Source organism: Terrapene carolina, unplaced genomic scaffold (genome assembly GCF_002925995.2).
Source record: "Terrapene carolina triunguis isolate 2854851 unplaced genomic scaffold, T_m_triunguis-2.0 Scaffold85, whole genome shotgun sequence".
NCBI classification, from domain to species: domain Eukaryota; kingdom Metazoa; phylum Chordata; order Testudines; family Emydidae; genus Terrapene; species Terrapene triunguis.
Window position 1 is genome coordinate 33,082,991 of NW_020664436.1, and position 16,875 is coordinate 33,099,865.

At 40.9% G+C, this 16,875-nt stretch overlaps 2 protein-coding genes across 4 annotated transcripts in view; one reads left to right on the forward strand and one right to left on the reverse strand.

The window, feature by feature from the left end:
• The window catches only part of AGPAT4 (1-acylglycerol-3-phosphate O-acyltransferase 4), a 142,335-nt gene extending 131,760 nt beyond the window's left edge, over nucleotides 1-10,575 (forward strand). For 2 of the 3 annotated variants that reach the window (XM_029911061.1, XM_029911060.1), the window contains exon 9: nucleotides 1,356-4,224. In XM_029911061.1, the coding sequence (XP_029766921.1) occupies nucleotides 1,356-1,495 (140 nt within the window). In that variant the 3' untranslated portion in view covers nucleotides 1,496-4,224. Of the gene's footprint in view, nucleotides 1-1,355; nucleotides 4,225-10,196 lie in introns of those variants that run through there. The other variant, XM_024194747.2, reaches the window with a different exon arrangement.
• Nucleotides 10,576-14,638: 4,063 nt separating this feature from the next.
• MAP3K4 (mitogen-activated protein kinase kinase kinase 4) overlaps nucleotides 14,639-16,875 on the reverse strand; it is a 100,502-nt gene continuing 98,265 nt past the window's right edge. Inside the window, exons 26-27 of the mRNA XM_029911044.1 lie at nucleotides 16,321-16,500; nucleotides 14,639-15,165 (exon numbers count right to left, since the gene is read on the reverse strand). Of these exons, the coding sequence (XP_029766904.1) occupies nucleotides 15,145-15,165; nucleotides 16,321-16,500 (201 nt within the window). The 3' untranslated portion in view covers nucleotides 14,639-15,144. The remainder of the gene's footprint in view (nucleotides 15,166-16,320; nucleotides 16,501-16,875) is intronic.

The window sequence follows — 16,875 nt, forward strand, 5'->3', positions numbered from 1 at the left end:
AAGCGAGCAGGCTCGCAGGACACTGAGATGTGGTTGAGGGATGTAGTGACGCTAGCAAGATTAATGAATTGTTGCATACTGTACTCGTTGCTAGTAAGTGCCTGTCAGTCACATTTTGTGTGATGCTGCAGGGTTTAACCTTCAACAGGGATTAGAGAACGTATTATGCTTCACAGCAACTTTGCACTCCTCTGTGTTTTAATGTTAAAAGAAACCCGAAAGTCAGAGGAGTTAGGAACCCAGTGTTATTGAATTTCAGTGAGTGCTGAGTGAATTATTCTCTGAGGTTCCTTTGAATATCCCAGACTTGGAGCTTAACAGATAATTAATGACAGTTTGTAACCACTGTGTTTATTGTGAGGAGGGAAAAATCCCATAGCACGTTGAAACATAGTATCAATTGATTTGGGGTGGGATGGGTTCATCATGCTGTTGAGATGCCCAAAAGATCCTGGGCCACATCTGAGCCCCAAAAGGTGCAGGCTTCATGGCTCATTAGGAAACAGCAAGCTCATTTAAATTGAAGGGTTCAGAAAGGGACAGGAGTAAAAGAATACTGAGCCTTTCAAAATAAAATTGGAGGCGTTGTAGCCTATAGTCAGTTACTTTTGTTTAATTTACAGGGCTACGCTTTTCCCTACAAATTCTAACGTATGTATTTTATCTTTAATTGGCAACATCTTCAGTCACATTCTGCTGGGACACCTCAATTTTAGCTCATCTGGTCACACAAACTGTTGTAGCCAATAGCAGAACTCCAGTAACAGTCTTGGGAAAACTGTCCTGTTTTCTGTGTATTGAGGATCTCTGCTATGAACTTGCTACAGTTGCTTCTATGGAGAGGTTCCCGAACATCACATGGTTGTGGGCCCCTATCTTTTACAATAGCTAAATAGTTAGTAGGGGTTGTTTTTGTTTGTTTTGGTTTTTGCCAAAATTTGATGATGGTAGAACAATACAAAACTACATTAAATCTCATGACTCTCTGCACCAAGTAGAGCTGTTTATTTGGCAGATCCAGCATGTAATACATCCATACTATATTTGCACAGCCTTAGCCTCTCTGCCTTCATTAGCAATGTGAGTCAGAGATCTAGTGCCCAGCTGAATTAACATATCTCAGCCAAAGGAAGCTTGTATTATTGTAAACGGGGGTTAGTGGAATGTACTGAAGGCAATTTACCATTGTTCATAGCCTAATGCTATAATAGACTTTTAAAATTGCTAGGAATATTTCATCTTAGGATACAGTTCGTTCTTCCATTCTACTAATGAAAATACTTTAGATCAAAAGGTGGCATCCAGTATACACAGGTGTATTTTTGTTTGATTGTTCTGTGTCCCATATTTCACAGATAAGCTTCCTGATTCTGGACCACCCGAGTCCATAATATCTGATCATAGATTTACTGCACTCTGTCAAAGCAGAAATTTCAGAGCCAGGTTTGTCATGTCTTTCTGTTATAACGGGCTCAAGGTAAGAGAGCTGATATGAGCAAGCATCCGGCGAGGGGAAAGAGATGAGGTATTTGAGTGCTTCTCTTGCCTGTAATCCTGAATTCTGTTCCAAACCTTCCCTCTTCCTCTTCCAGACGCTCTGACCAATCATATTATAGAGTAATAAAAATATTTGCTTGCAATCTCAGCACTTGGTGTTTTGAAGAAAAGAATCGTATAAGAGAAATGGCTGATTCTATGGTTAAATCGGAGCAATAATATAGTAGACTAGAATACTATAATTATCTTGGGTAGATGGGAGCAATAGATTACTGGACTATATTTAACTACATCAGTTCAGCTTGAACTCTTCAAGCCCCAAGAGTGATTTATAATTCCATACTGTGAATGCTGAGCCATCCCCTCTCACTGTGTTACACAAAAATAATAATGAAATAAATGATCTTGGTATTCTTTTTATGGGAATTCCCATCCCAAAGAGCAAGCATCTAAGTGACTTAGAATCCCAAAATACCTACATTGTATTTTCAAAGGTGACTAGGAGCCTAAGTCTCATTGACTTTTGGTGAGACTTAAGCTCCTAAATTACTAAGGCACTATTGAAAATTTTACACTTAATTCCTATGGTACTTCTACTTAGTGGAGTTAGAACAAGAAATGAGGGCTGATTAAACCAAACTCTGGTAGCTCTATTGGAAGAACTCCCATTGAAGTTCATGTGGTTATTGACCCCCAGACAGAACACAGGACTGGGTCATGTTCTGGATTTCTACATGGTATGGAAGAGAACAGTTCTTGTTATACCCAAAGTATACTCTTTTTGTTAGTAAAGAAGCAGTCAACTGTTTTTCAAAGGGGAATGTTGATTTCATATGCAGGAGAATAAAGGATTGGTCTTGGGTTTTAAGGGGGAAATAGCTCTTAAATGTCTAATGCTAAAAACATAACATTTGGGCTTTCTGACATGGCTCCAGTCCATAGAGTATCTTTTACAGGCAAGAGAATTATACAATTCAAAATGAGCATGAGTAATAATGAGATCTCTTTAAAATCTGCATGAGCTTGTGTATGTTTCTATTATACGTGTGCGAGTGCTGTCACGGGACCTGCTACCATTGGCTGCAGTGGAAACAGGAGTGGATCCCTACTGACATAACTCCCAACAGCTCCGAATATGGACTGTAACAGGGTTTAAAAGGTTAAAATAAACTGTTCTATGTGGCAAAACTGGTGTTGTCCCGAGTATAACTGAGGGCAGAATGGGCCCCTAGTATTGTCAGTAAATTTAAAAACCTTCTAGAGTCTGCAGAAGCAATTAATTTGTGACCGAATGAAATCTGTGTGTAGTTTCACTTTCCGCATGTGTAGCTGCATGTTTTGTGCATGCAACTTAGCCACACAGCTTTGGAAAAAGTTGCCCTTCTTCAACTCCCTGATTTCTGTATGTGTTCACTTTTTTTTATACTATTCAGGACTAGACCAAGTGGAAATCTTGATGAAGCAGCTTTGGTTGTTCAAATGCTGTTGCATATATGTCAGTTATGTTAGCTATATGCCTTACAGATGTATTGTAAAATAAATATGGAACTTCCCTATACCTACCGAGAATGTACTGACATGTTGCTTACAGCAACAGTTATGCTGAGGCAACTCCAGGAATTAACTCGTATGGGAGGAAATTAACATATTTTTAAATACTGTATATTACTAAATAGGATCTGTACTGAGACTCTTCTTAGGACTAAAACCAATTGCATAGAGGAAAGCTCACAGAATTGGCTCAGACTGACAAGCTTTCCAATCCCTGTGAATAGTTTCATTGGCCAGCACCCTGCCAATCCGAGAGCAAGTCCCTAATAGTCCTGTAAATTGCTCAACTGGTCTGGGGCCATAGCCAACCAGTCGGAGCCCAGCTCCCTCCTTAACACTGCTCTGGGGCAATCTTCTCCCGGTTTTCATCGTGTTTGTGTGTAATTGGTTTCCTGGGGACCCACCAGCCATAGGCTTCCCCTCTATCATCTTCTGAGATAACTGAAACTTTCATGGCAAATTAGAAAGGCTGGAATGACACTGTAGCAGTCACAGCCTGGTTACTCCTTCCCCTTCTTTAATGATCGCATGTGTTCCTATCATTGCAGCTGTTGTTGGTTTTTTTTTATTATTATAACCTTAAACCTGGCTGAATCACAGCAAGGATGGAAATACCCAAGTTAGCAATTTTCTTTTTCACAGGAGTGTAGTAAGTCAATAAAAATGTTCTGCAGGAGAACAATAAAAACACCATATCCCATTATTCCTGGAAACATAAGGTATAAGAGAGAAAGAAAAGTTGATTTCAAGTGTTACCTTTGAATAGTATTGCAAATATTTGAGTCAAGGCCATGCCTTTTAATTTTATTGTAACTTTTGCTTGTAGTTTTGAATTGACTCAAAAACCAGTGTTCTATTATAAGCTACAACAGAGTTCAGAGAATGCCAAAGAGTTTGTACTTGTGGTTGAGAGCTCTGTTAGAGAATCCTTTTCTGAGAGTGCAGCACATTGAACTGTGGGCTCTGTTTAAATTCTGGTTGCTGTGGTTCACAAAAGCATATCTTAGAACATCAGAATTGCATCTTTTTTCCCTGGTTGTCTAGAGCACTCCCACTGTAAGTGGAAATTTAAGAGAAATGTGAAGAATAATCTTACAATGTGTGAAGTGTATTTTTTAAAAAAAAGGCACAAATGTAATTTCCCCCCCTCTCAATGAATGCACATCATGACAAGTGGATAGTTTGGAATGTCAAGGTTCTTTTTTGTAGAATTATTTTTAAGTGTCTCTCAAAGTTGGGGGGAGGGGACGGGACTATAGAATATAGTATAGAGAGGAAAAGTCCAAATCTTAGATAAAATATTTGTAAAATCAAACTTAAGAACAGAGAAATCTCCTTATTGAATCAGACCAGGGGTCCATCTAGTCCCATGTCCTGTCTGTCTTGGAAAATGGCAAGTTTGAAGTGCTTCAGAGGAGGGGATGAGAGATGTTCCATAGGGGAAGTTTCTACCTAATCCCATTCTAGCCATAAAATTTCAAGTACCCCTTGGGGAGGAGAATGGGGACGGGGGCTAACTGTGAAGCTGTAGGTTACCATGGATTTGTTATAATACCACAGTGGTTGTACCACGTATTGCTGCCTTTGTCAGGTTCTCATCGCATTGACGAACTCTTTGAGCCCAGTCTTCCATTCCTTATTCCGTCAAAAGTCCTTCAGAGTTTTGCCTGAGTGAGAACTCAGGCTCAAATCCTGTACCTGCTTAAATGGACATTTTAGATCTTAAAGCAACTCGTTCCTTGCATGAAGAGGGTAAAGTGTAAGTGACTGCGCTCCCTTCGCACCATATCCATAGTTTATAGTGGGTGGAGGAACTGGGAGCAAAGCTATTTGTGTGTCAGGAACTGGGACTTTCTAACTCCAGTCCATAGGCTGTGCTGCAGTAGCAGCTGCAGCCTGTCTCTGCATGCTCCTGGTGCTGGACCTTCCATGCCCCAAACTTGAATAGAGTTTTTGGACAAAACCCTTTTACTCCGTTTGCTACGGGGCTCAGGTTGAGAACTTCAGTAAAGAGAATCTGGCCTTTGGGGATTAAATACAAGCCTCTGTCCATGCAGCGTTGCCTTCAAAGGTTCAAGTGCTGGGCTATTATTTCTTTTCCTTTCTGTCCCCTCCACTCTCCCTAGGCAGCTTTTGGGATCCAGCTCCTCCACATAAACCTGAGAACTGAGCACTTCTTAATACTCTCTTAAGCGTGACTACCTCACCCCTGTCATCCTTCTAACTCCCCTCTACTGTACCTTCCTCAATTCTGCAGTAGCCTTCCTGTAGCAGGTACAGCACTGCGCCCACAACCGTGTAAAAGCCCCGGGAAGTAGTTTGCTTGGTTGCTAGAACAGTCGCCCTGATTTATGTTCTGTTTATACAGCTCCACAGGCTGATTTCCTCTTTTTTGTTGCCAGACACCGCGGTGATGGTTAGAGTTTGTCTGTCGTTATCCCAGCTCACGTGTCCTCCTCTGGTTCTTCCTTGCCACTCTGTTTCCCAGCTCCTGACCATTTGAAGCCAAAATCATTGTTGCCATTTTGTGTTTGGTTGAACCGAGTCCTCATTGTGTTACCCGCTTTTTCCAGTCAGAGTGAGAGTGCGGCCTGTCTCTGCACAAGTGAGGCCACCTCGAGGCAGCTTCTCCCTTCCCTGCCATGTGCTGCTGTGCGGAAATATACAACAGCATCACTGAGGACCACGGATCTCACTGTGGGCAATAGCAGGAGGAGGAGGAGGTGGGACCGGACATTTCATTCCACCAGCCCTTCTCTTGTGATTTTGCTCCTGTAACGTTTTACCCTAGCACACTCTGTATACAACATTTTAGAAGGAAATACTTTGGCCTAACGTAGCCTTTCATCCAAGCAGCTCAAAGCGTATCCCATATAATCAGTGAATCTCACTACACCCCAGACAGGTGTATTATTATTTATTGTTGGTCTTTTTTACAGATTGGTAAGGTGAAGTCTAATGGGCCAAATTATCCATGGACTTACTCTCCATTACGTCAGTGGAGGTGTAAATCAGTGTAGAATTCGGTTACATGGTGAGTTGGGGGGAAGCTGGGAAAAGAACCCAGCAGTCTTACGTGTCATTCACCTGATCCAACTACTACAACATCCTTCCACTGATTAAACCTGTTTTGAAGGTTCAGGTAGATCATCTGTGGCTTCATCCTTGGAAATTCAAACTGTGATTGAAAGGAATTAGTTAATTCTGACCTTCCCTTTGAATCCATATTCACTATCATTGTGGTGCTTGTACATGTCCAGGTATTTTCCTATTTTTGTCTGTAATCAATGACTTTACAGTCTTTCCAACGACTGAGGTTAGCTGTAAAGGTCTGCACTTTCTAATCTCTTCTTTTAATGCTTTCCTACATGAGGGTGTCTTGCAAGCTTATTTCCAGCCTATAGATTCCTCTCTTGAAGAGATTTGGAAAAATCTCTATTGTACTTTTTTTTTTTCCTTCTGTCTCAATTTAGAAATCGACCCTGTAGGCAAAATGCTCCCTTTTGACTTTCCCATGTGTCTTTTTCAACAAAAAGATTTTACTTTATTCAGCTATGTTTCAAATGAGCAACTCTTGTGAACCATTGTTGGCCCTGTCTTGCCTACTTGGGCAAACCAGTCAGGGAATACTTCCAGCAAAGAAGAGACTGGTTATTTTTAATTACTCCCCATCAGTAAAGTTAGTTGAGTGACCTTGACTGTAATATGGACAAGAGGTAGCCACTGTTTTCGGTCATGCTGGCTGTATTTTCTCAGGTTGGTTAGGGATGTGCTTTAGGAAAGAATGCTGAGCTATTTCTTCAGATTGGTACAAAAATCATTAATTCATAAGCAACTTGATCAGTATTTATGGAGGCTTCCACGGACTTCAGTGGGTGTTGGATTGGGCCCTAACCGAGCATGAGAGCATGTATTTCTAATAAATTGTGCATGAGTCTCTGTCTGTCTCTCTCTCTCTGTTCCTCTGTCTCTCCTTCTCTCCTAGACTCTGCTTGGTGGCTAAAAGACCTTGATGAAGGCTTGACTATAGTAAGTGAAATTGTTTGAGCTCCCTAGGGTTGCCCATAAGACTTCAGGAAATTATTCGTGTTTGGGCTGGCTGGTTCGGGATAGGTTGGCAGTGCTGAGCTTTTCGTCAGAGAAGCCTTTTCCTCCTTGTGATGCTTCTCATAGGCTTAGTGCTATAAGTTTGCTACCAACTGTGCTTTTCAGTAAAAACAAAACAAACCTTGCTCTGAGGTTCATATTCTGATATGAGAGGAACTAATTAAATGTACAGGCACCTGCTAATGATTTGTCTTAGAATGATCTTAATGAGGGGAGGTGTCCAGAGAAGATTCCAGATGAATAACAGTGCAAATCCCTTTTTCTTGGGATTTATGCAAACAACTGCCTGGATGCTGGAGAGGGGATATGGAATCATATCCGTCATTCTGGAAGCAGGAGTTTGAGCATTTCCTCCTGCAAAATATCTGCAGGCGCAGGCCAAGGGTGAGGACTCCCCTTTTGGATCTTGTCCCTAGTCTTTTCAATGGGAACATAAGAATGGCCGTACTGGGTCAGACCAAAGGTCCATCCAGCCCAATATCCTGTCTACTGACAGTGCCCAATGCCAGGTGCTCCAGAGGGAGTGAACCTAACAACTAATGATCAAGCGATCTCTCCCCTGCCATCCATCTCCACCCTTTAACAAACAGAGGCTAGGGACACCATTCCTTACCCAACCTGGCTAAAAGCCATTAATGGACTTAAATTCATGGAGGTTATCTAGTTCTCTTTTAAACCCTGTTATAGTCCTAGCCTTCACAACCTTCTCAGGCAAGGAGTTCCACAGGTTGACTGTGCGCTGTGTGAAGAACTTCCTTTTATTTGTTTTAAACCTGCTGCCTTCTAATTTCATTTGGTGGCCCCTAGTTCTTATATTATGGGAACAAGTAAATAACTTTTCCTTATTCACTTTCTCCACACCACTCATGGATTTTATATACCTCTATCATATCCCCTCTTAGTCTCCTGAGGAGGAGGGGCTTGTGTGACCATGTAAAGGCTGGGCTGAATTGCCATCCCTATGCTTGGGGAGTGGGAATAAGGTTATTAATCAGTTGATTATTTTTGACCTACTGTCAAATCAACTTGTGCTTCTTCCTGTTGTAAACCATCTCGGGGATTTCTGACCAATATGTCCCATTTTTGAAGATCCTGATCTTATTCCCACAGAGGCAAATAGCAAAACTCTCCTCTAGGTCAGTGATCCAGGAGCAAGTGCACACTCCTTTCCAAAAGACAAAGTGAAGTGTATATGTTTGTATTCAATACCTCCCTAATAATGCATATCCCATCATCTTTTCAGATGGGCCATTTCCAGGGCCCTGGATCAAGAACCCTTAACCTGTTCTGCAAATGCTTTCCTTTTACTGCACTGTGTTGGAAGTTGGGGGGGTTTCTTTACATCTGGCTGGCATGTTGTGGCAGTGGGGGAGGTGTGATATCAAATGGCTCATTAATCATCCCAGTAAAGGGAAACATGCAGTAATGATCCCGCCATGAGATAAGTCCATTATGTTGGAGGAGGAGAAATCACTTTTTAAAGCTGGCGTTGATTAAAGTAACACAGGAAAGTTTCCTCAGCTTCCATTTTTCTTGCTGCTGCAGCATCTGATGGGACCAACCCCGAGAAGGTCTCCCATTGACTTAGGGCCCTTTAAACACAGCTGTTTGGTTAAGTATGATTGTTTTCTTTTACATTCTGAGATAATGGGCCAGTTGCTCTGCTATGGCCAAGGAGTGCACCGCAAGGGTGCAAACATGGCCTTGTAAAGTTCACCTTTACACTCCCCGTATCCTGGGGCTACTGTGTGCAAGCATAAGCCAGAGCAGCCTTTAGGCTGCTGCAAGTTATGTTGCTTGCCAATGGCCGCAATGAGTTGAAACAGCTGGAGAATGATAGGGGTCCAGGGAAGCTCTGGTTACTACTACATGCCAGTAGGTGCTGCCATCCCACCTCTCCCCTCACTGAAGGGTGCCCCAGTACTGGCCATGGTCTGATACAAAGCACTTGAGAGTCTGGCCTCTGCTACCATGTGCAGGATGTTTGGACTTGGGGAATTTGTTCAGGGTTAATTCTTGTGGTGATAAACATGAATTAGATGATGATGATAGAAAAATAATGGATATGAAGAATGTGTAGGGTCTTTCCCCTTCACTCTCAGCCTAAACCACAACAGGGGCTGGGCTTTTCAAAAGATCAGTAGGAATTGTTCCATGATTGCAGTAGGCTTTGGATCAGGCTCCAAGTGCCATGGCCGTGCACTGAGGCTTGTGCTCCTATGTCACTTGAGCATTAGACACTTTAATAAAGGTATTTAGCTTGTCCTTTCAGAGACCGATTCCCCTTTCTACAATGAGCTATAGGATGCAGTGATCACATCTGAAAATCTTTTCAATGCAGCCTTTGATAACCTATCAGTCTACAAGGGATACCCAGGCTACACCACACATTCTGGAGCAATGTTAGCTGAAAAATTTAGCAAAGTTACCCCGGTGTGATTATTTATTAGTGAGTGTGAGGGAATGAGGGTTTCCAATGCACTTTAAATACATCTGCTCACTTTGTTTTTGTGAGAAATGAAATTCCTTTCTAGTCCAAATATTGCAAATGGATCACATTAATACACTCACTCCTTCAAATGGAGAACATGGAAGCTGACAATGGACTTTAACTATTGAAATGTGGTTAGTTCTTAGTACATTCGTAACTGTGGTGCTCATTAGTGCAGGAACAGCAGTAGTGTTCTGATATGCAAAAGTGTATAAAGTGTCGTATGGACTGAAGCATGGCCAGTGGTTGCAAGGGCTGGGTTCTATTTCCACAGCTCCCGCTGAACTGGGGCAAGTCACTGCATGGCTGTGGCTCTGATTTCCAGTCAGTGAAATCGGGTTAATGTTGTAACTTACTTTCCTTTGTAAAGCACAGAGGTCTATGGCTTAAAAAGTGCTTTATAATTACTATTGTCAACAAGGTAATACAGCAGGCCTCATGTTACCTCATGTAAGCCTTTTAAAACGTTTTCCTTGTGGCTTACATGATGATCGCTCCCTGGTGGCAGTCAAGTTTTTTATGTGATTTTTTTTTTCTTTTATCTCTACAGCTTCTGTTGGTGTCCGATGGATGATAGGGGTGACTGAAATTAACAAGGGCTCTACCTATGGCAACAACGACAACAAGCAGAAACAAATGTAATATGGCCAGAGACTGCTTCAATACAAAGGGAACAAATGCAACTTCTGAAAACTCTTTACTTGCACATCATGCTCTTTCAAGTGGGGGGGGGGGCGCGTATCTGAATTTGTGCTCCCATTTTGTTTCCTTGGGGCTGGGGCTAGATTTCAGACTTGCTGAAGGGTGTTCTGCATCTCACCTCCTTCAAAACAGGTTGGCCTTTTGTTTGTTGGTTTTCATATGAAGTATCTTACATTTGGAAGAAAAAACCTCTAGTGTGGTGATATAGTTCCACATGGGAATTAGCAGTTGGCTGGTGTGTGGGGGGGGAGAATACACGTTTTTCTCAACATGCTGTCAGAAATGGATCGTAAATGGTTGTATGAGAAAATTAAAATGGAAATTTTGTATGTCTAGATCATGTTATCAGTTTAATGACCATAATCTGTTATTTCAATATACTTTGCTCAATTAGAGAAATGTCAAATTGAACCAGGCCCCCAGCAGAAAATAGGTTTCAGTAGAGCTATTCCACTTTAGGTCCTAATTGTACAATGAGATTCACTCAATTCCTGCACCCATTAACTTGAATGGGACTGAGTATAAGGGTCTGTCCCTCCAGCACACCCTGCAAAATCGGGGTCTTTGTGATGTAACTGGTAGTAGAATTTGGCCTAGTGAATTTTGAACAGGGGTGTGGTGTTTAGACATGACAGATGTACCTAGCACATCATCGTTCCTTAAAATTACTAAGCAGTTTTGGATTAGCTTCAGAGCACTGATGTATGCAATGATTAAACTGAATACTGTTTACATTTTGGGAGAAGTAATAAGATTATTTTTAGCTTATAAAATACTTATACATATGGGCCTTCATCCAGTGGTAGGAAAGAAAGGCAACTGTATGTCCTTCAACAAAACAAGGTTAGGGGATCATTTGCTTTTGTCTCTTCGGAGAAATAACTACACTTAGCCTCAGAGGGTGAAGCGTAAGATAACCTTGAAGCTAGATGATTTCCTTAGGTTTTATTTTTTTTTCTAGGCATGCCTTGCATTTCAGAGCCCGATGGAGTTGATCTAGTTTCCAGTGAGACAACCTTACTGACTGTAGTGATTCCAGGCCCTTGCCCTTTGGAAAGAATTCTGCCCTTCATTAAGCTAGGCTTGCTTTTATATCCTAGCTCTGCTGCCTTTGTGCCATCTTGGTTTTAAACATCATAACCTGTGGAAATTTCCTCTTGTTTTTCTCTTAGATTTGGGCATAGTGCATTTCACCAAGCCACAGCTCCTATCTGTATTAGACAGTGACATTTACTGTTGAGACGACCCCCCCCATACTTTCTAAAGGGAATCTGGTGAAAGCCTCTCAAGCAGTTTTATTTGTACCAGATGGTAAAAGAGTGCAGCGGGATACTCAAAGAAACAGGGCTAACAATGCAAGGAACTCCATGAATGAGGTATTTGCTGTTCAGTAGTTCAAATGTTACTTTTAAGAGAGCAGAGATGAATATTTCTAACGTAATGAGTGTGTGGGTAGTGCTACTTTTTTAGTGGAGGGGCAGTTGCAGGGAATGGGTTTGAAACTCATGGCTGTTAGAAAAATGTGCAGTCTGAAGCAGGAATCTGAATGTCTGAGGCAGATTGATTTTGCTCACTTTACTGGTGTGTATATAATGGGTAAGGCTTTAGGGTTTCATGCCCCCACAGCCTTGAATAGCTCTGAGTAGTATAGGGACAGGGTCTTTTAAACTCACTGCTAAGGATAGGGCCTATGCTTGCATTCTTTCCAGGCTCACAATATTCAGTGAAATGAAGGTGAACTTTGGGTGTACAAAGATCACATGACTGCAGGCTTCTTTAGGCCTTTTCTACATATAAAATGGAGTAATGGCTGTGGAGATACTGAGAATAGAGGCTGCTGGCATGCTTTTGCCACAGTACCAACTGGAACACTCCACCAAGGGAGAAGCACAGCCAAATACAGTCCTGTACAGAAACCCTCTATGGCATGGCTTGACATTAAGGAGACTCACAACCCCCACCCATAATGCTGCACAGTCTGTCCCTGTCATTTTGAAAGTGAGGGCAGCAAGGGAAAACTCTGTTCAAGCCATCTTACTGGAGCACAAAGTGTATGGTTTGGTAAAGTAGTGGGAGGATCTTTTTCAACTGGGGCTCGCTGCTGAACAGCAAATGTGTATTAGGTCAGAGGCACACAGCCCTTGTATTTATTTTAATGTTAATATGAAAAAATGTGTTTGTAATTGTGGAATGTTTTAGTACATATCAATTTTTCTGAAAGAGAATTTAGATTAGGCTAAAGCATTTAAATCCTGTCTTTCATTCCATGCACTCCCAGGAGTCCCACTGATTTAACTGGGAATTTTGGATGTACAAGGAATGTAGGATTGGACCTTCCAAAGCTCTACATAAATTTATCCTGCCCTTGTTTCTGAAATCAGAATTGTACCTCTTGTGGCTTTGCTGAAATGCCTGTAAAAGGTACTTGCCAAAATTAGAGACTGGTTTATTGTATTAAAAGAATGACCTATTGTCTTGTTAGACATCAGTGTTTACTTCCCCTCCCCTGAGCAACTGTATGTTTTACAATGGCCTTAACAAAAGTAGTCTGAAGTTTGTTTATACAAAAAAATAAAGAGTTAAAGTGCAAAACTTGTCTTTGAAATGCAGGGAATTTTTAATGCAACTGATACCAAACCCACACAATCTAAGTGTTGCTTCATATTTTCCTTCACTCCATATCTGCAACAGATTGGGAAGGAAAATAAAATGTTTTTGTTGTGTGTTTCTCAAAACACCTATATGAGCTTCAGGTGGATACTGTGCCTTTATAGGCTATCCCATTGCTTGTAAGAAGCATCCATTTCTATGGTGAAGTCTGGTACTCTTAACCAGTCCTACAGAAAACACCCCCAAACTCTGATATACCTTTTAAACAGGCCAATGGTGCTGGATTGAAATGTTTGGCAAATGAGGAGGTTTTTTTAAAATTAGGTTACACAACGGGCTTTTCTGGTCTAAAGAGCAGATTTAAAAAATGTAAAAAACTCTACCTCCTGTATCACACTCAAGGAAGAAGAGCAGCCAAACTGAACTTTCCATAGCCCTAGTTGGTTTGTTGTGGAGAAATGTTTCAAAACCTTTGCGGTGGTCTTTTTCAGGTGACATCTCCACTACAGCTGTTGACTACCCTCAGAACTTCCATATTCCACAGATGCAACAGCCTTGTAAAACATCCACTCTCTATCTTGGATGCTAGTGCATCTGGACATGTTTCTAACAAAGCTGGATCTTTCTTTCCTTGTGTTGTTTATATGCAATCTTGCCTGATTAATGCCCTGTGTCTGCAGAAAGATATTCTCTTATGTAGGGTCATTGTGCTCTCTTTAAAAATTAATCTCTCTCATCACCTCATTGTTCACACTTCTAATTACGCAGCACCACCAAAGCTCAAATCCTCTGAGTCATCTGTATCTATCAGAAGTATTCAGCCCCACAGGAGCGTTGATACGAACACAGATGTGTAGTTTAATTTGACAACACTGCAAGGTGTATCCATCTCTTGATTTTTTCATCTCCCTAAATAGGGAAAACTATTCACTTGTTTCACCACTTGACGATTGAGATCTAGCTGTGTACCTGCCTTGCTTTGTTTTCCTAACATTGATCAGCATTCTATATTTCTTGCTGGCAGTCATAAGTATGTTCTGAAGTTCAATGCAAACTAGGAGTTGGTGGATGTTACAGCTGTAGGCCCTGCTTGGTGTCATCTAAATTTCCCTTCTACATAGATAGGGAGCAAGCCTACATATGTGATGAAGGCTGTTCCACTAGCATGATTTGCAGACACATTCAAGGGGAGCTGTTGCTGCCTCTGGGAAGATTAGCCAGAGAGGGTACAAGGAGTCAGTGCCATTTCAGGTTCAGATTAGACACTTTGCATGCACCACAAAGTAGGATCAACACCTATGTGATTTGTGCCAAAAGCTCCAGTATTTTTTCCTCACTGCAGATGCTGTGTATTTACAAAAATGCACTGGCCATATTGAATAAAGCTGTAACCACTGAACAGGTCATACTAGTTTGACAAGCCGCATGAGTGGTAAAAACCTTCAATACTCTTACCATTGCTTGCATAGTGATGAACTCAACAGGCATTTGTAATTTATCCAGAAGACCTCACTGGCACAGAAGGCTGATTTCAGAATAACTTCAGTCCAAGCTTTGTTGCCTTTCAAATGCTTCAGAGTGGGTGTTTTTATCCCAAAATGTCTTGGGTTTGTTATACATATTTCTATCTTCAACAATGAAGACAGAACTGCACAAAAAACTTCCTAAAATAAACCATTTATTGAGAAACTTTTTTTGTAATTTCATTAATCAGCCTTTTGCATAACAAATCTGAAGCTGGGCAAAAAAACAGAGTAAAAGTTCACAGTCAGTGCACTCAAATAGGAGATTTAAAAAACAAGGTCCAGAACGCCTGATAACACTACAACTTTTTTCGAACCTAGAAAGTCCAAAAATACTACATATTAACATTACAGTTCTCACTTAAATGAGAAACATTTAAAGAAAGAAGAACAAAAAGGTAATGGTCCATATACAGTAGTAATGGCACTTTCACTGAAACATGCAGCTTCTTTAAACTTGCAGACACTGTCACATGAGCAACATGTGTCAAGTAAAACATACAGGAGCAGCAGTAAAAGTGACGCTTGTCACTTGTGCAGTCTTCAGTCATGGTAAGTTTAAATTTTATACTGTTTCTTAGCACAGTCTTTATGTAAATATTACATACAGTAGTGATTAGCAGATACTTCGCCAGAGTACAAGAGGCCACATATTGAGTAACTTCATTCTTCATCTGTGCAAACCTGTGAAAGGAGGACACTAAGTCAGCAATTAAAAGGAGTCTAATTTGTACAGTCTGCAGTAAAGAAATCAGTAGGTCACCTCTTCTTCCCACACACTATAACGCCCTCTCTTTTTCTCATTGACAATATGATACAAGTTAATGCCTCTGTATGCTATCCCCACCCATCAAAAAACTTTCCCATGAATACAAGTGCTTTCTGCTGACGTGACTGATCCAATTTCATTACTCTAATTTGGTAAGACAAACGGTGTTACTCCATAGAGCCAGGCAGGCTACAAGAAGACCAAGGGAAAGCAGCCAGAATGTGTGGATTATGCATGTTGACTTTGCAAGCTTTTTAAGCTAATTCGAACAACAGTGGCTGAGGAGGACAGATGGCCTGCTTTGTCTTTTTTCTGATTTTATGAATACATTTTAAATTGTATAGTAACTTTTTTCATTATTTAAAGATCTTTTAAAACATTTATATAAGCTGTTCCAATCTTTTATGAACCAAACAAAATCTACATCCCACTGAACAACATAGTCTTTGAAATGGACAGGGCACTTCCATTTCAGGTGCTTGAAAATTAACCCCAACCGCTAGAAAAAACAAAACTAGAAAGTAGTCATTAAATAAAACTTAAACCCTGTCATATATAGTTCTCTGGCATAAAAAATTTAAATTGCTAGGGAATGGACAGTCATTGTAAATGTGCTCTCTAAAGTTTTAGGTATGACTTCCATTAACAGCACAGCTGATACTACCACTAAATTCTCAGTAGGTGTTTTTAAAATTTAAAGATAGACACAGAATAAAGCAACCTTGACACCTAAGTTAGTAACAGCCCTTCAAACTCAATGATGAAAGTGTACTATAAGATGTACAGAGACACCAGTGTAAGTTTGCTGCAGCCACACTCCTTTAAGAAAGTATGTACCAACCTAAATTATTAGCTATGAAAATAACTGAAGATCTTTTCATTCAGATATTGGATAGTGCCTGCAAACCACGTGTGTTTTAAAATTTGTTACTTTTTGTGTTCTGTCTAGTATTGACTTAACATTTTCACTATCAGGAGACAATGCCCTACAGTTGTACATGCATTCAATGAATTTACATCTCTCTCATTCCTATCTACTACGATCCTGGCACTAAATCAACTTGACAAACCTTGACAAATGGATGATCAAGGAGCTGGCTAGCTGTCCATCTCATCTTTGGATCACTTTCCAGGCAGTGAGAAAGGAAGTCTTTTCCTTCTGGGCTTACCCTTTCAGGTATAGGAGGCTTATGACCCATCCCCACTTTATACATGATCTGAAAGTTGTGCTCGTATTCATGCCAGGGTCTCTGCAACAAATAATAAAATTGCTGAATGCAAGGTTTGGTAAATGGGTCTGTTAGCCAATAGTGAAAGGCTTGAAATGATTGCAGGACATAGCTGAATGATGACACACACCCCAATAAATACGCAAGAGGAGGAGAAAATGCTATGGGCAAGGTTATTAAACATTTAGACCCAAGGAACACAAAGATCTCCCTTGCTCTAGGTCCACAAACGAACGACTCTTCCAGTCCAATGATTCTATGATACATTAACATTTTGGGGATGGAAGGGACCTCGAGAGATTATCTAGTCCAGTCCCCTGCACTCATGGCAGAACTAAGTATTATCTAGACCATCCCTGACAGGTGTTTGGAGATTTTTAAGACCAGGTTAGACAA